The 20016-nt window shown below is 34.5% G+C and overlaps 1 protein-coding gene across 1 annotated transcript; it reads left to right on the top strand.

Moving 5' to 3' along the window:
• The first annotated feature begins 546 nt into the window (after positions 1 to 546).
• LOC147406277 (uncharacterized) lies at positions 547 to 19707 on the top strand. Its single transcript, XM_086432528.1, has 6 exons — positions 547 to 633; positions 870 to 927; positions 15113 to 15168; positions 17813 to 17957; positions 18146 to 18324; positions 19417 to 19707. Exons 1-6 carry the CDS (start codon positions 547 to 549, stop codon positions 19705 to 19707), a joined length of 816 nt encoding a protein of 271 aa, XP_086288654.1.
• The last annotated feature ends 309 nt before the right edge of the window (positions 19708 to 20016 follow it).

Raw genomic sequence — 20016 nt, 5'->3', positions numbered from 1 at the left:
GTCAAGTTCATACGTTTTACAAAGAAGAAGGCATCACAAAAAACTTCATCGTGTAGAAAAATCCTCAACAAAAAGGCATGACTGATCGGATGAATAAAACTCCATAAAGATGGAAAAATGCATGATACTATATGTGGGGTTGTTGAAATCATTTTGGGTGGAATCGAACTTGTTATTTAGTTAATTAGTCACCCTCACAACTACTTGAGTTTAAGTATGTTGAAGAGGTTTGTAAAACAAAATAAGTGGACTACTTTACATTGAAAAGAGCAATCATGTAATATTTTCTTAAGGGTTTTCTATTTATGTGGATTTCTTATTAAGAGAAAATTTACTTGTTTTAGTAACTCCCAATTTTATATATATATATATCCTTAAGACTGTAACACATATGAGAAATAGTGATTGTTCTTTTTCAATTCCATGATGTAGGCACAATGCTGAACCAAGTGTAAATTCTTGTATTTTGTGCAATTGTATTATCTTTGTTATTTCGTTATTTTCACAAATTGGTATCAAAACCTCGAGTAATTGAGGTATGCGACGATGGTGATTGGTTCAAAGCTTGATGTTGATAAGTTAGATGGGAGGAACAACTATAGCTTATTGCAGAGGCGAGTGAAATATTTACTAGTACAACAAGGATTGTAAAAGGTGTTGTTTGGTAAGAAACCTGCAACAATGGATTATGATGGTTAGGAAGAGGTCAATAAAAAAAGTTACAAGTACTATTCATTTGTGCCTTGTAGATGAAGTATGTAGAATGTAATGGATGTAGAATCTACTCTAGATCTGTGAAAGAAAATTGAGAGTTTATAAATGGCGAAATCTTTAAGATTCAAACTATTTTTAGTGAAATAACTATGTAGGTTATAGATGGAAGAAAGTTCAGATCCGTTGGAGCATCTCAATATGTTCAACAAGAAGGTGAGTGAACTATTAAGATTTGAGGTTAAAATTGGGAAAAAAGACAAGGCACTATTATTATTGGCATCTTTTTCTCCTTCGTACTATCATCTTTTCATAACCCTAGTTTATGGTCAAGAGACTCTAAATATAAAAGAGGTCACAGCGACATTTTTATCAAATCAAATGAGGAGAAAACCAAACAGTAAGGAATCCTAAGCAAAGGGCTCCTGACAAAGGAGACTCAAGAACGAGGAGAATAAATCTCGACCAGATAGGAAAAGTCTAGATTGAAATCAAGGGAGAAAAAAATAGAGTGATATTACTACCATTAGAAAGGGCACTTCAAAAGAGATTGTTGAAAATGTCAGAAAGACATTGAAAATAAGAAAAAGAAAAAAACCCTTATAATTCAGCAAGTGTGTAGCATATACTTCAAACAGTAGCGATGGTGATGCACTCTTAGTTTGTATTTTCTTAGTTATCGACACCTTACATGATTCTTGGACATTGGATTTAGGATGTGATAAGACTATCGTTGTCCTTCCCATAGAAATTAATATAAATGTAACTTTCCTTGACTTGTGGGAAAAGTAAGGGATCGAATCCAAGAGAAAATGGAAAGAATCAAGTTAAGATTACGAAATTAATCTAAGCCAACAAGCAAATTTATTTTTGTGTTTTTAAAGTAATCAGAAGAAAATAAAATTTGTTGGAAAGTTAAACTAATAAAAGGTAAACTAAGGTGGTGTTTGTTTGCGCTATTTTTCAGTGCTTATTGCTGAAAAAAATTAAATTCAGTACTTTTGTCAAAATAGCGCGTTTGTTTACTCTATATTTTCAGTGTTTATTGCTGAAAATAAGTGAAAAAAAAAATCAGCACTATTTTGATGCTGAAAAAAAGTGCTGAAGCGATAAACACTTCGTTTTTTTCAACACGAATAAGTATGCCCTTTGTTTTTTTGAGCATGGACAAGTATGCCCTTATTCTTAAAAGGATATTACCTCTTATATCCCATGGATAAGTATATAAACACCCCACAAATTAATAAACCCACACCATAACTAAATTATTTTGTCTTATATGGGTTAAAAGTTTTGGAATGAGTTGATTTTTGGTGAGGATGATCTCTACAATGAAGAGATCATCCTCACAAAAAATCTTCACATCTTGAAACTTCTAACCCTATCAAAACAAGTTCAAGAACCGTAAATTGTCCCTTTTTTTTTTATAATTATTTTTGACGAGTTAGAAGTTTCAAAATAGACTAATTTTTGGTGAGGATGATCTTTAGACCATATAGACCATCCTTACTAAAAATTTGCTCATTCCAAAAAATTTAACCCATATAAAATAAAAAGAAAAGTGGCTATAGTGTGAGTTGCCCTTATTAATTCATAGGGTGCTTTTATAATTACACATCCTTCATTTCCATCGAAAATTATTCATCCAAAATTAAGTTCTTTTAACGTTGATTTCAAATTTTGGTGACTTGTATGACATTATTATTTTTAATTTGAAATTTGTGGGCTTTTATAAATAGAAATTATTATTTATAAATTGAAGATTTAAGTATTATTTATTATTTAAAAATAAATTGTATTTTAATTTTATAAGAAATAATATATTTTATTGTGTTTGATAATAAATAAGCATTTGAAACATGTAAACAATGTATAATATGATTGTAAAGGTAACAAAGACAATTACTAGTTTCAGCAATGTGTAACAAACATGATTCAACATCTAAACAAACAACTTTTTCAGCACTTAAATTCAGCGCTTATAAGTTTCAGCGCTTAATGCTATTCAGCACTTATTTTTTTCAGTTTAACAAACAACACCTAAATCTAAAACTATGGAGGCAAATACCATTGGAAAGGGATCCACCTAAAACAAATTATTAAATCAAAATCTAACTCCTAACCTCTTTGATAACTCAATTTTAAAGGTTTGGTGTTAGCTTCTTAGATCAAAAGATTTAGCAAGATAAAATCAGATTTAAAAAATTTTCAAGTAAAATTCCTTTACTCTTTAATATGCGAATCTCTTACTATCAAATATCTAGATTAAGTATGCTAAATAACTTATGAAAATTAAGAGGTAAATAAACTAAATACAACAAAGTAATCTTGTTCTAAGCTTCTCTATTCTCTGATGGAGAGGAGATTAACCTAAGGTCATTGCAAAAGATAGAGAAAGATAGATGGAGAAGAATAAGTTTTACTTCATTTTACAAAGATAATTACAATCTTTCCTCACTTTTTCACTTAAAAGAATTACAAATTTTTAATATAAAACCTAAGTTAAAAATAGAAAATACAAGAGAAAAGGCCAAGGGCCTTAGTCTAAAGGAAGAGGGGCCAAAGAAAATGGTCAAAAAATAGGTCATTTATACATTGAGAAATGCTTTACTTATATAAATCTTAAGTTCTAGAATGATCAATTCTTAGCCCTTTTAACTATTGTGGATATGATCATGTGCCAAGCGCACTTGCACAATTTTAGGATGCTCCAACTGAGGTCCATTGCACTGCCCAAGTTGATCACGGTGCCATGGTAAGGGTGAAATTGATTGGTCTTCCAAATTCTAATGCAATGTCTATTTTCTGATTTTGGGCCCCAATTTGATGGTTTGATCTTTGATCTACATAGTAAGCACACGTAATTAGGATTTTTTGATAAATGCAATTAATTATGCATTATTAAGCCAAATTAGCATAGAAGAACATTCAACGTGATATTTCAAGATTTAACATGATTATTTATTTAATATAGAGAAATATGGATAAAAATTGAGATAAATGCCAAGGAAAAATGTAGATAAATTAATATTTTGAGATACTGATCACACCCCTAAACTTATATTTTTCTAATCCATAGAAAATAAAATTGTCACTTTTACAAGCATCTCGATTACATTTAGCAAATGCTACAAGCCCTTAAACCGTTAGATTACCCTTAGTAGACGAGTTTGACTTGAAAGGGTTTGCAGATAATATACTTGCAAAATTCAAAATAAGTTTGAAGTAAATATAGTTAAAATCAAAACTTATATTGAGAAGCATAGGTAATTATGGTTTGTCAATTATTTGGAAGTAACACTTGGTATAGAGTCCCAGTTCTTATTTCTCTATAACAAAAAACTTAGATTTAAATTGACCTTTAAGAAATAGTAATTCTAACTTAGAAACTTTAGAGATTTAGTTTCCTAAAGTGAGTTCGTAAAAAATTTCAATCTGCCCAGGAATAATTGGAGTAACTTAGGATTTAATTCAAAACTTAACATCCTGTTTAGGGTAGTGAGAAGTGTGGATGTTCGCTTTAATACCTATAAGGGGATTTATTTGTTGTATTCCAATATACTCCTACTTTTATACTTGATGGCTTTCACCCTACTGAAACTCTAAATTTATAAACTTTGAATATTTGATTCTTTTTTTCTTTCTTGCTTCGAGGGATATATTTTTTTTCTTTATCTTTTACATTTTTTCTTACTTCTTTTTCAAAGAAAAGTAGACAACCATTTTCAAGGTACTCAATCTAATTCAATGGTCACTATTCAAGACATATTCAACCCAGTTATATTTTTCTTTTAATCAGCCAACCAAATGAACAAGGAAGACAAAGTTTATCAAACCCACTTTTCCCTCATACTCTACATAGAAAGAAAGTAAAAAGCTTACTTAATTCAACTTAGACTCTTGGTAACCTTATTAAAAGTAACTACAAAGAAAAGGTAATTTAATTTTTGCCTAAGAAAAATACTAATGGGGACTTTAGATCAAAGCTCCAACCAAAGTTTGATTTAAGATTTTTAAATAAGTTCTTAAAGATACAAGCTACGACCTTGAACAAAATAAAATAAAGTTTTCATCAAAATATTTTTCAATTTTTTATGAATTTTGGAATAGAAAAGAAAGAAAATAAGTGGAAATCTGACCCATATACTCCCAAACTTAAATACATGCATATACAAAATTGAAATAAAAAAAAAGAAATGAAGTGGGTTGGATAACACTTGAAAATGATCCTAAAGTCTTGTTGATATCAACACAATATCTCCTGAAGTGAGACAACATACCATTCACCACTATCATAGCGTATGCTGTATGAAATTGAGAGATACTGTACTCATAACTTAGAAAGATGGTTCCTAGGCTATGTTGGATAAACACGTAAAATAAAATAACTACTAAAAATAAAATATATGTTATTTTTTAATAACGTTAAGTTTTACGTCATTAGCTAGACTTTTTAGAGTTGAGGGTCTCAACTCGGATTACATGGGTTACCTACCAAGCAGTTCTAAGTTTAACGTTTTCAGTTGGACTTATGAAAATGTGTGATCTTTAGGAATTTTCCTACCACCAAATTTGATAGACGTTGTAATTGATTTTTCATCTCGTGTATAACTTAAATAAAAATCAATGGCTTGAACGGTATGAAAATGATGTTACAAAATACAAAACATCTTACTTGTGTCTTTTTCCGTTAAAGAATTCACCTTTTTGAAAAATTATTCAACTACCAAGTTTTTTGTGATGATGAAGATTGTAGGATCGATAGGGTCCTTATAATTTTACAAAATTATAGGTTAGAAAGGACACAGACTTTGATCAATTTTTAAAGAGATTTCACTATTGGTGGTGATTAGACTCTTAAGAGTTGGTGTAGACAAGATTATCTTTCGAGAATGGATTGATAGAAAACTCCAAATGAATGTTTTCTCTCTTGAGAGGTGGTTCCAAAGATTAATGAATTTCTAAAAAGATAGCTTGTTGTTCTTGTTGTAATTTCATTTTTCCTATGGTTGGTGTTGTAACTTGATTGATGTCTACTTTGATTTTAAAGAGAAGTGGGTTATCAACTATAAATGGATAGTTAAGGAGTTCCTTGTGGAATTAAAATTGGTCATTAAAGGTATCTTAGAAAAGTGCTGGATTTTCTAAGACTGGGATATCTTCATTTTCAAATCGATCAAACTTCCATTTTTCTAAGGATAACTTTAAGTGCCTTAATTGGGTCTTCATATAGACTAGGGTTTGAGAATTCTCTTATTGTTATTGATTTTGCAACTCTATTATCATAGATTCTAATGTGATTGGTAGTTGAAAAGTTGCAATAGGACAATTGTACATCAATTGAGGCTCTATGAAGGGTTGACAGGTTGAGCAAGATTGTTGAAAAATTATTGAGTTGTCGTGCGTGTGGTTGTCAAAAAAATTATCCTGAGTGAACTTGTTATACATATATGAGAAATTTGGAGGATACCAACTTTCCAAATGATATGGTTGACTGAATGGGTTAGGAGTCAAAGTCCAATAACAATTGTCTTCATGAAAGGTTTGAGACTACCTATTCTGTATGATGGATAAGTTTGGGCAATACTTGGCTATATGATTATAGTTATCGCACAAGACACAGGGATCGTGTTCATTTATCTATTCCTATAACATAATCGAACCTATGGAATGGGTTGTGAATTGGTGGCTTTTGGAAAACATTGATTCTATTATTAATACTATTCACATCACTCAATATGTTTGACATGATATACTTATAACCATTCTCCATTGAAAGATCAAGAGATTGAACTATTATACTCCTCAAATGTCTATTAAGCACTTAAAACACAAAATCAATCAAACAATCAAAAGAAATAAAAGACTAGATCTAGATAGGTTACCTAACTCTAGACAACTCTTAACTGAGTAGAAATGGTGCAACTAACCTTCTAACTTGGTTATATGAAATCAAGTTTGGATCATGTGATTTATTAGATTAGGGGTGGTACGCAATGTATAAGCAAAAACATTCTTAAATCATATCTTTTTCTTGAATAGACTGAGTCTATCCCCTCAAAGGATAATATCTTAACAGATACCAAAAGAGGCCAAGAAACACAATCAGTGCAAATTGAAACAGATTTCTCCTATTGAACTCATAGGCCCTATAGTCAAGTTTAATGAATTTTAATTAATTTAATTGGGTGACTACTGAATTTATTATCCTAATTATAACAAGAAATTGGTAATCACTTCCAATCCTTATCTTATTGGGTCATCCCTAAGAGAGGGGGTGCTCTTTACTACCTAGTTAACTAATCCGAGTGAGTGCAAATTGGAAAGTAACAAACAAAAGCAAAAGAGTAACCCACTAGCAAGAAGAGGCGTAGGTGTTTTGAAATTACCTCACGTGCTAGACGGGATGAAGATGAGTTGAATTGACTTAGGCCACTATGTAATACCTCGAATTTTTAATTTGTATCTCGAAGAAATCTGATAATGAAATTTTGGAAAAATTATAAGCGAAAGATTAAGGGTAAAATACTCAAATTTTGTTTCGTTTATTTTTATCGAAAATCGACTTCACCATTGGATTCAAAATGGTCGAAACACATATATTAACCTGTAAGCACGCTCAAACTTGAGTTCGGATGAAAAAGTTATAATGTGACGCTCCACCAAACGCTAACACAAAACCCAATGCCAAGTCTCCAGGTACTAGGTGGCACCTCGAAATTCGGACATGGCTCTCTTTGTTTATGTTAGCATTCTACGAAACACTAAAACCTGATAATTCAATATATAACAAAACCTATATATAAAGATGCAAATACATGAATTAACAGCGGAAGACTAATTACATCTGACATGTAAGTAGATCAGAGTGCGGAAGATTTAACAATATACAGGCTTACCAAAATACTCTCACTCTAACATAGGCCTAAACTCTCAATCCAAAGAATACAAACATCCTAGATGAAACTGACAACACTAAGGGATGTAGCCCTAGTGCTCACCAAGCAATAGACTCTGATCATCGATCTGACCGACCAGATACTCCTTATTTACTGACTCTGCCGTGGCCTCGATAATTGCGACTATTGAAACTAAAAAAATAGGAAATAAAGGATGAGTAACGAGAGTTACCAAGTAAGTCTACAACCAATTCCAACTAATAATCCTCCCCAAACATGATCGAATAAAGCATACTGAACATTTTAATACATGCAAGGTTTTACAGAATAAAATACGATCAACTGGTACATATAGCCAGGGATGAGCAACTACACAGTTTAAAAGTTACACACAACATCAATCATCCATACTCTTTATAAATTTTTCATTTTATGCAAATACAGTTGACAATATTGAAATAATAGACATGCTTTTCAGTTTATAATACGAAATATAACAATAGATTAATAGTACAAGTGGTGGAGTAATGGAATTTGAACGTTGGGATTTTCGACTAGATTGCTCCCAGTCGGGACATGATATTCCTAAATAACATCGTAGTTCCTGATTTTGTGGCTGGTCGCTGTTTACCACGCTTGTGGGACCATTTATCCGGCTTAGGCTGGTCGTTTGACGTGATCGTAAGCAATGGGTCTCTTTTTGATGTGTTAGAATGTTTGACTACTACTAGATTGTTAGTGATCACTGACTAATCATCTTCGTCTATGCCTATCAGGCATGGATGTGATTCCCAAAATAACACTCCACTCCTATACGACCACCTTTACAATACACGTTCACTAGTAAAGATAAGAAAGGAATGGACTCGGATTCCAGTTGTGACTCCACTCTCATACGCGTCCTATACCACGTTTGAGCTTGGTGGTCCCTACCGTACATCCCAAGATAGTGCACCCCTCCGGATGATGTGCCACACAATTCCTTTAAGCATTCATAGACCCTTTAACAACTCACAAAACAGTTACATATATATATATATATATATATATATATATATATATATATATATATATTATTTTTCATTTAAAACAAAAGAGAAATTAACAAAACAAGGTTATAATGATAATCCAGTTCCTACCTTGCAACTGTGGCCCCCTCGGCCTAAAAATAAATAACAGTACTTAGCGCATGCGCTAACATAATCTTAAATAAATATGTATCCCTTTCATTAATAACCTAGATATCCTTTCACCAACTTACATACAACATACAATGTAAAATGCCAACATCACCCCTCGAGTGTGATTCTAACACTTTACCGTTCATCCCCTTTTTCATTCTCTCGACATTCTCATTTTTCATCTTTTCAAATCAAACTATTTATTTTCAATCTTTTAAAGTCATTTTTGATCTTTTCATCAAAAATCATCAAGGTTGATTCAAAACGAGGTTTCGACGATGCACGAGACCAAAGCTGTTAAAAATAAGGAAAACTAGTAAAAATTTGGCTAAGTGTCGAAAACTCAAAATTTCAAAGTTCTCGAAATTGAAAACGGGTTTTTTGAAAATGAAAGCCTCAAACACGAGATTTGACACCATATAAATTTCATAGTCTAATTCAAAGTAACGCGAAAGTCATTACATTTTGAAAACTTGCCGAAAATGTCGAAATCTACGTTTTGTTCTTGAAACCAAAATTTGAATTTCGATCATTTGAGATTAGATCCTGAAACCATTCCCATTGTTCCAAAATGGGGGGTAAAATCTTAATTTCATTAAAGAACTTAAAGTAAATAAAAATAAAAGAGGATATTTACTTAAATATTTTTAATGAAATGAAGGGTGAAAAATCATGTACAAGTCATGAGGAAGGCAACCCAAAAGCCAGAAGTAGTTTTGATCAAACTGTTCTATCAGTGACATGTCGGTTACAGAAACATGATTCTATCGATGGGATTGATAGAATGGCCTTTGGCAGGTGTCGGTGGAACCGACAGCTCCTGCGGACAGCACTGAAAACATTCGCGAACTTCGATCTATCGATCTATTTTTTAGATTTTTCTTCTGTTCTTCGAATCATTCAACCCATCCACAAGTTTATGGTTAAAACTTGATAAAATATAATTAAAACATCTACTTCTACCATGAATTTGAAATTAAACACCAAATTTCTACGATTTAAATGCAAACAATAAGTTTTGTTTCAAAACCTAAATGCATATTTTTAGAATCTAAGGTTACTACTAAGAATTGAAAGTCCCTTACTTGGTTGTGGTTGTCGGACACGCTTAATTAACTCGAAAATCAAAGGTTGGCAGCAAGGACTCGAGGTTGAAATGATTTCGGGGCCCAACAGTCGGGTTAGTTACGGAACCCTCGATGGAGGTGTCCTTCCTCCCCCAAACGATGGATCACTCTTCTTCAATCTAGGTGGAACTCCAAATTGGTAAGATCAAAACCCCTAATACTGATTTTTGATGGAGGATGGGGAAAACGAATGAAAATGGACAACCAAAGATTGTGAAGTTGTAGCTCTCGTAGTGGTCGACAACTTTGGCTTCTTCGTCGAGGTTCAACTCGACCTCGATCGCGCTAGAACTTGATGGGAATGGGTCGAAACCCTTGGATTGGGAAGTGGTTGTCGTATGGTTCTGTGAAAAAGAAGAGAAATGAATAAAAAGAACCCAACTTTCTTTTAATTAAAGAAGCTTGAGGGTAAAGTCATAATTTTTTTTCATGATTTCTAGTTTTGGCGATAACTCGACTATTTAGACTCGAAAAATGACGAATGAATATTTCATTTTGAATGATTTTTCGTTACGGACCTAACGGTGCCATCAAATTTTCCTGCTTCTAGTTCTAATAAAATTTTACTATTTTTGGTCCCACTTAACGCGAAATTCAAGGATTTTATAATTTTTTCATCCGAACTCGAATTCGAACTTGCTTACAGGCTAATGTATATATTCCGATCCTTTTGAATCTAATAGCGACGTCGATTTTTCTTGAAATTAATCATAACAATATTCGAGTATTTTACTCTAAGTCCCTCCTTCGACATTTTCCTCCATATCTCACCATTTAGTTTCTTCGAGATATAAGTTGAAAATCTGGGGTATTACATATAAAATCCTCGAATTTTGTGTTGAGTGGGACCCAAAATAGTAAAAATTTGTTAGATTGAGACTCAAGAAAATTTGACATCACCATTAGGTCCACAACAAAAAATTATTCGAAATGGAATACTTATTTGTCATTTTTCGAGTTCGAATGGTCAAGTTACCATCGAAAATAGAAACGAGAGGAAAAATACAAAAATACCCCTCTAAGCTTTATAAAAAGAACTAAGTCCTTCTTTTCTTTCATTTTATCTTCTCCAACTCACAAAGAACTTGTCCATTTTCTTACTCAAGGGTTTCGACCAATTCTCATCAAAATTCATCGCAATCAAGTTGGTGTGTAGGTTGTCGATGAAGAAGAAAAAGTCATCGACATCGACGAGCTCTACATTTTTACCTCAGTCAATCTTCATTTTCTCTTCATTCTCTTAGTCTCTTACCAAAAAATAACGAGTAAGTTTGATACTACCTGCTTGGAGTCGCATCCATTTAGATGAAGGGCCATTCACTGTCGTAGAAGGAAGAAGAACACCTTTATCAAGGGTTTCGCAATTAACCCGACTGTTGGAAACCAAGTTCGCCCCATTTTGAGTTTCACACTGCCAATCCTTGACTTTCGAGCAAGCTTAGCATCTCCATCAGTCACAAACTTATAACAGACTTTCAATTCTTATTAGTAGCCATAGATTTCGAAAATATGCATTTAGGTTTTAACAAAACTTATTGTATGCTTCAATATCATAGAATGTTATCAAATTTATTTCAAATTCATGCTAAAACCATCATTTTTGATGTCTTTTATCAAGATTTGAACATATGATTTATGGGTGGGTTAGTAAAATCGAATAACGAGCGAAAAACCCAAAAAATAAAAAATTAGCGAAATATGCAGCTTGCTGACGGTCCCACCGTGGAAGGACCATGGTCCCACTGTGATCCACTGTCCAAAAGCATGGTGCCACCATGCTTGAAGTTTTTTTTTCAGAAACTACACCCTGTTTTTATCTTGAACTCCCATTCATTTGTAGGTGTATTTCAACCCTTTATTTCAATAAAAACATTTTTACTTGCCATTTACTTTAAGTCTTTTTATGAAATTAAATTTTAACCCCCATTTCGGAACAATGGGAAGACTTTCAAAGTCCAAATCTCAAAGGATCAAAATTCAAATTTTGATTTCAAGAATAAAACGTAAATTTCGACGTTTTCATCAGATTTTCAAAAGTGGATATCTTTTTCATTAATTTGAATTAGGAAATAAAAATTACATGGTGTCGAATCTCGTGTTCAAGACTTTCATTTTCAAAAACTCATTTTCAATTTCAAGACTTTGAAAAATCAAATTTTCGACAATTCGCCAAACTTTCACCAGCTTTTCCAATTTTACTAGTTTTACTTCGTGTACTTATTGTGATCCCATTTTAACTAAGATTTGAAAAATTTTCAATTGAATGACCAAAATGAATTGGAAAGCTTGAAAAAGAAAGGCTGGACTTGAAAAGTTGAGAAGTGCAAAAATAGAAAACTATAAAAAAATGATGAAACGGTAAAATGCCAGAGTCACACTTGAGGGGTGATGTTTGCATTTTACGTTGTTGTGTAGTGTGTAGGTTGGTGAACGGATATTCAGGGATAATGATATTAGTTGCATGTTTATTTAAATTCTGTTAACGGAAGATGCTGAGTTGTGATTATGTTTTCTATTATTTATTTTATGCGTGGCCACAACTGCATGGTAGGAAACTAGATATCCATTTTTAACCTTGTATTGTTAATTTTTGTTGTACTTTCAAAGAAAAATGATATATATATGTAACTATTTTGTGAGCTGTTAAAGAGTCTGCAAATGCATGAAGGGATAGTACGTCATATCATCCGGAGTAGTGTACTATCTTAGGATGTACGGTAGTGACAACCAAACTCATACATGGTATGGGATGCGTATGAGAGTGGAGTCACAACTCGAATCCGTGTCCATTCTTCTCTATCTTCACGAGTAAACTTGTATTGTAAAGGTCGTATATGAATGGTTGTTGAAAGCGCCCTCGATCCGCGGGGTGCGCGGATCCGCTTTTGAGTCTTGAGGTTTGGGAGTCGCCACCTAGTTATTGTGGTCTAGGAACCAAACTGACTCTAACATGGATAAAAAGAACTAATCTACCACAAAAAATCTAAATTCGGGGATCATGTTACGGGGTTGGAAGGTGTTAGGCACCAACCCCGCCCGGCCAAAGTTGGTCTCTACTAACTTCCCAAATATATCACATTGCTAAAAACCTAGATAAAAATAAAAAAATTATATACCTTTCCGATAGCAAGGATTTTGTTCCCTCAGATCTGACAAAAAAAAGCTCCTTATACTATACTCCCTTGCTTCGTTCTGTCTCCGGATTTGACTTCGGATCTCCTAGATCAAGGTATCTCCTTGTTTTTGGATCTGAACTTTTCAAGTTTGTTGCGGATTTGGGGATGTTTTTGGAGGGATTTTAGGTATTTTCTAGACTAAAATTGAAGGATGGATGTTAGGTAAGGAGTTGGGGCTCCAAAACTAGGGTTTATGGGGGGCTAGGGGAGCTTCTAGACCTACTTCTCTTAGGGTTTATGATTTGATATGAAAATAGGGTGTGAGCACTTCTATTTATAGAATTTTTTTAAGGTTGATTTGGATAGAGTTAGTGTTTAATTAGAGATCTTTTAATTAGAGTTGTGTTTAGTTAAAATTGTTTTAGGTAGAATTGTGTTTTAATTATAATTGTTTTAGGTAGAATTGTTTTTAAGTTAGAACTCTATTAAATAGAGTTATTATTTAATTAGAATTCTATTATGACTTTTGGTCTTATTTGATTGACTTTTAATGTTTTGACTTTAGTCTTAATTGATTGACTTTTAATATTTTGACTTCAGTCTTGCTTAATTGACTTTAATTTTGACTTTAGTCTCACTTGATTGACTTTAATACTTCGACTACAGTCTTGCTTGATTGACTTTAAATTTTTGGAGAACCCCCTTCCATTATTCTTTAATTCTTTTGACCCCCAAATGGAGGGGTCCTAAAGAAATATCCCACGAACCCTCAACAATTTTACCCGAAAGTCCGATTGATCAATTTTTTAGGTTCAAAATTTTAAATAATTTCATCAATGTTTCACTTTAATTATTTAATATTTTATTTATTAATTCTGAATTTTTAATTATGAAAATTGTGAAATTATCGTTTTTGCCCCCGGAGAGGACTTTTCATGTTTTAAGTTGGTTTTTAATGTTCTGGATGGATTTTTTAGAATCAATTTTCGTAAGGAATTCAATGGAAATATTAGTTTTTGTTATTTATGAAATTTTTTGTGTGAAATGGTTGTGAACTTTATGAGGGGCATTTTCGTAATTTCGTCAAATTTTGTTAAAATTAGTGAAATGATTTATTTGGTTTCGATTGTTGTTTTATGTGTTGAGAGAGTTTTCCTAAGCGTAACGTAGGCTCTAGGGTGTTTGAGGTTAGGGGTATTTTGGTAATTTGGTCAATTTTTAGTGATTTTTATCGTGAAGCTTCTTTTTGGTCTGCAAGATGATGATTTCTATATTTCTGGGGTCGTATTTTCCTAGCGTAGCGTGGTTTCTAAGGTTTTGTCAGTTTGAGATACCTTATCCGGATTTCTGAAACACATCTGGTAACAAAATAAAGCAATGGAATACACATCCATCATTGGAAATCATTGCGATCGGGTTGACGAGTTGATTAATCAGGCGAGTGCAAAAATGGGGTGTCTACAGTTGTACATTTTAGGAATCACATATTTGCCTAATAGGCACAGATGAAGATGATTAGTCAGTGATCACTAATAATCTAGAATAGTCGAATGTTCTAACACATTGAAAAAATACCCACTAATTATGGTCACGTCAAACAGCCCGCTTGAGCCAGATAAATGGTTATCTAGTGTGGTAAGTGCAGCGATCAATCACAAAATTAGGAACTAAAAACTAGATTATTATTGTAACATCATGTCTCGACTGGAAACAATCCAGTCATGAATCTCAACTCTCTAATTCCACTACTCCATCATTATGTAATATGTATCTGTTATTCTATTTTGAATTATAAATTGAAAAGTATGCCTATCATTTCAATGTTGTCAATCTATTTGTATAAAAATGGAAATGTATAGGGAGTACTGATGATGGATGTATGTGGACTTTTAAACTATTTAGTTGCTTATCCCTAGCTATACGTACCAGTTAATCGTAGTTTAAATTATAAAGTTTTGAATATTTTAAAATATTTTCGTATGTTTATTCGTTCACGTTAGGTGAGGTTATTAGTAGGAGTTGTTTGTGGACCTACTAGGTAACCATTGTTACTGACCCTTTATTTTTTATTTTTTTAGCTTTAGAGCTTGCAGCCGGAGAGGCAGTCGTGGAGCCATTGAGCGAGGATTATTTGGTGGGTCATACCGACGACTAGAGTCCATTACCCAGTGAGTATTGGGACTACTTCCACTTGGAGCCTGTTCGTCTCAAGAGGTGTATGTAGTTTTTTTGGGTTGAGAAATTAGGTTCATATTAGTAAGAGGTTAAATTTTTTGTAATCCTGTATATTTTGACCTTTTTGTGCAACTCTGATCTAACTCTATGTTGTTCACAATTTAACATCTTGTATATTTTTGGTACATTGTTATGTACAGGATTTGTTAGATATTGGCTTAACAGTTTTTTTTTAAGTTTTGTGGAATGCTAACATAAACAAATAAATCATGTCCAAACTTCAAGGTGACCTTGGGATTTGTATTAGTATTTGACGAGGTACCGTAGATGGTATCAGAGCTTATTAGTAGTTCCGTATTGGGAGTACAAGTTCTTCCATGTCTAGAATCCATAGAGTCTAGTATGACTAAAATAGGATTCTAGGTTCGTTCTGTTAGTAATGGAAACGGTGTTCATTACTAAATTCCTAGTTAAAATATAAGTTGATGCTTTCGTAAGAATGACTTTAGCCAAATGGTAATAAATGCCTTGTTGTTGATGAACAAAAAAGAGATAAACGGATGAGGCAGAGGTCGAGGGAGAAGTCGAAACAGGAGAAGTGGGACAGGCATTAGATCAGACCCTCGATCCAATAAAGCAGCTAATGTTGTTTATGGGACAGATGGCTGAGTCTCAAAATAAGTTTAGAGAGGAGATACTCAAGTCACAGGCTAGATTAGCTGAGTAGGTGGCTGAGTTGAATAGGGACCAACCTTCTACCCCAAAAGCCACCACACGAGCTACGACCATAGGTTGTACCGTTGAGGGCCTTGAGGACTCCCTCGTCCCAAGCATAGATAGGTCTGGGGATGTGGCAACAGAACTTCAAACGACTACATCTACCTAGATTTGGAGGTTTTTCAGACCAACTGAGGTCGAGGATCGGGTTTTGAGGATCCGAGAGATTTTGAGTACCATGCAATGCCTGAGAGATTAGTGGGTGACGGTGGCTGCATTTCAATTTGATGGGGATGCCAACTATTGGTGACGTTCTGAGAGGAATTTTTTGGGGGATGGACCTTTTGAGTGGGCAGACCTTTAAAAGATATTCTTAGACAGATTTATATCCGAGACAGCCCGAGAGATTAAGCATCAAGAATTTTTAGGTTTGGTGCAAGGCAATTTATCCTTTACAGATTACGAGTTGAGATTACCAGATTGTCACAGTACGTACCCGACCTCATGTCGACCGATTTACAGAAGGCATGTAGATTTTTCAAAGGACTGCGACCCTACCTAAGGGCCAGGATGTTAGTGATTGAGACCACTAGCTACAGAGACATAGTGAGTCGAGCTCAAAGAGCTGAGCAAGAAGAAATGGAGTTGTAGACTTCGAACTTCTTCGCTGCCGATTTATGGATCAGTTGGGGCTCTAGTGAGGCCAGTAAGGCTAAGGGGTCCAACTAGACAGATTCTGAGACCATCTGTCTCACAGAGACCTATACAGATGAGAGTAGTGGCATGCTTTGGGTGTGGGTTGACGGGACATATCAAGAGAAGCTGCCCTTTAACACAACCACAATTAGGGGTGATTCCTAGACCCCAGGATAGGTTTTATCATTTGACTCAGGAGGAGATACTAGTTTCAGACAAGGTGTTAGAATGTACAATCTTAATTTCTAACGTGAAGATTTGAGTTTTGTTTGATACCAATTTCTCTAGATCATACATTTTCGTTGAGATTGCACGGTTACTAGAATTAGAAATTTTTGACATGGGCCGGGTAATGAAACTATTTACACCGTTTGGAGATCGACAGGTAGCCCATAAACTATGTCGAAGCTGTGTAATTAGGATAGAAGACTAGGAGATGAGTATCAACCTTATGACATTAGATTGTTGTGACTTTGATGTCATCTTGGGGATGGATTGACTAGTATAGAACCATGCCCATGTCAATTGCTTCGCGAGATCAATTGTCTTTAGAAAGTTGGGATATCCAAAAGTCAAGGTTCGAGGATCCAGATATAGAAGAAATGGTCCTTTATACAATCAGCTAAGAACTTTAAGTCTAATGGAGCTAGAGACATCGACGGATATGGTAGAGGTAGTGAGGAAATTTGTCATGTCTTTTTAGATGAATTACGGGATTTACTTTCATGTCGTGAGATAGAATTTTCTATCGATTTGGTACCAGGCACAGGGCCTATCTCTATTGGACCATACCGAATGGCTCCTATAGAAACCTGAGGTTAAAAGCGTAGATTGATGAGCTTACTAACTTGAGGTTTATTCGATCGAGTTCCTCACCTTGGGGAGCACCTATTTTGTTTGTCAAGAAGAAGGATGGGTTACTTTGATTATGTATCGACTATCGAAAACTAAATCGAGTGACCATCAAGAATAAGTATCCCCTTCTGCGCATCAATGATCTATTCGACCAAGTTCATGATGCCGAATATTTCTTTAGGATCGATTTGCGATCTAGGTACCATCAGTTGAGAATTTGGGAGGTGGATGTTCCGAAGACCGCATTTCGGACTAGGCTAGGACACTTTGAGTATCTAGTGATGCCTTTTAGTCTAACGAATGCACTGACATCATTTATGGATCTAATGCACCAGGTATTTTGGGAGTACCTCGACAAATTTGTCATTGTGTTTGTAGATGACATCCTAATTTACTCGAAATCGAGGGAGGATCATGAAAGACACCTCAGAACACTACAAATTCTACGAAAGCATAAGCTTTATGCCAAGTTTAGCAAATGTGAGTTCTGGGTCCAAAAGGTGAAATTCCTAGGACATGTGGTGTCCAATGAAGGGATAATAGTAGACCGTTCCAAGGTTGAAGCTGTGTTGATATGGAAACAACCAAAGATAGTGATAGATATCAGAAGTTTTCTTAGGATGTTGGCTAGTATATAAGGTTTATTAAGGGATTTTCTACTCTGGCAGTATCGTTGACAAGACTGACGCAGAAAAATGTCTGGTTTGAGTGGGATGACAAGTGCGAGACTACATTTCAAGAACTGAAGAAAATATTGACGACCGTTCCAATTTTGGGTGAAGGTCTGACGATCTTTACAGATGCTTATGGGATTGGGTTGGGAGCTGTATTGATGCAGTTTGGCAAGGTAGTAGCATATGCATCTAGGAAGTTGAAGAACCATGAGAAGAATTACTCCGTTTATGATCTTAAGTTAGTCGCTATAGTGTTCGTACTACTCATTTAGAGACATTACCTATACGGAGAGAAATTTGAAGTATTCTTCGATCATAAGAGCCTCAAGTACATATTCTCGTAATGAGAATTAAATATGAGACAACGACGTTGGATGGAGTACCTTAAGGATTATGACTTTACCCATGAGTATCACTCAGGGAAAATCAATGTGGTTGTAGATGCGTTGAGTAGAAATACTGTACCTCATATGATGGTAAAAGAATGGTACTTGCTTGAGCAAACCATATAAACAATGTTTGAAACTTCAAGGAAAAGGTACGGACCACACTTTTACCTGGGTACATTGAAGATCGAAAATGAGTTGATAACACGAATTAGAGAAGTCCAGAAAATAGATGAAGATGTAGAAGAATATGAGTCAAGAGTTAGGGCCTTGACCGACCTAGATTGGTCGAAAGGATCAAATGAGGTTCTCAAATTTTAAAGTAGGATGTGGATACTACAGGACTCTCAATTGAGGTCTGACATACTAGGAGAGACAATGTTCCCGATATTCTATCCACCCAGGAGGTACGAAGATGTATAAAGCTTTGCGAAGAAATTTTTGATTTTCAAGTATGAAGAAGATAATTGCAAAATATGTAGGCAGATGCCTAACCTGCTAGCAAGTCAACGTAAAACACCGCAACATAGCAGGCTTACTCCAACCATTACTCATAGCAGAATAGAAATGGGAGCACGTGACCATGGACTTTGTAGTAGGGTTACAAAAGCCAGTAACAGGTCAGATGCCATATGGGTGATTGTGGATCGATTGACGAAATCGACACATTTTATCCCAATTGAAGTTTTATTCGGTGTCGACAGACTGAGCCAGATATACATAATTGAGATAGTTTGAATGCATGGCTTGCCAGTTTCTATCTTGTCAGACAGGGATCCCAGATTTACTTCTCGATTCTGGGAGAATTTACACAAAGTCATAAGTACTCAGTTGAACTTCAGTATAGCTTTTCATCCACAGTCTGAGTGAATTATTTAGATTTTAGAAGACATGCTACGGGCATGTGTTTTGGATTTTGGAAGTGGTTGGAAGCTTCACCCACCGTTGGTGGAGTTCTCCTTCAACAATAATTTTCAAGCTAGTATTGGCATGTCACTTTTTGAGACTATATACGAGAGGCCGTGTCGATCATTAATATGTTGGGCAGAGACAGGAGATGTCATGGTGTTAGGACCAAAGATTGTTGAGGAAACTATTGAGACAGTATGCATTATACGGGACAGACTAAAAACTGCTGAGAGTAGATTGAAAAGCTATGCAGACAAGTGACATAGACCTTTGGAATTCTAAATTGGGGACAAAGTATTCTTAAAAGTATCACCCTAAAAAGGAGTTTCTAGGTTTGGTGTGAAAGGCAAGATAAAGCCATAATTTGTGGGACTATTTGAGATAGTTGAACGGATAGGTTCGATAGCTTACAGATTGATTCTACTACCACAACTTGAACAGGTTCACAACGTGTTCCATGTGTCCATGTTGAAGAAGTATTTGTCAGATCCCTCATACATAGTTGATTTTCAAAAATTTCGAGGTAGATGTGGATGTATCTTACAAGGAAGGTGCAGTATAAATACTTGA

This window comes from Akebia trifoliata, chromosome 3 (genome assembly GCF_017979445.1).
Source record: "Akebia trifoliata isolate Shusen 1 chromosome 3, ASM1797944v1, whole genome shotgun sequence".
In the NCBI taxonomy this organism is placed as follows: domain Eukaryota; kingdom Viridiplantae; phylum Streptophyta; class Magnoliopsida; order Ranunculales; family Lardizabalaceae; genus Akebia; species Akebia trifoliata.
Note: the sequence above shows the minus strand (reverse complement) of the source record. Positions and strands in the feature narration are given on the sequence as shown.

Coding starts and splice junctions, on each gene's coding strand:
- LOC147406277 (XM_086432528.1), top strand. CDS start 547: ATGGTGATTGGTTCAAAGCTTGATGTTGATAAGTTAGATGGGAGGAAC. Junction 634..869: donor GGCGAGTGAAATATTTACTA/GTACAACAAGGA, acceptor ATAACTATGTAG/GTTATAGATGGAAGAAAGTT. Junction 17,958..18,145: donor TTATGCCAAGTTTAGCAAAT/GTGAGTTCTGGG, acceptor CTACTCTGGCAG/TATCGTTGACAAGACTGACG.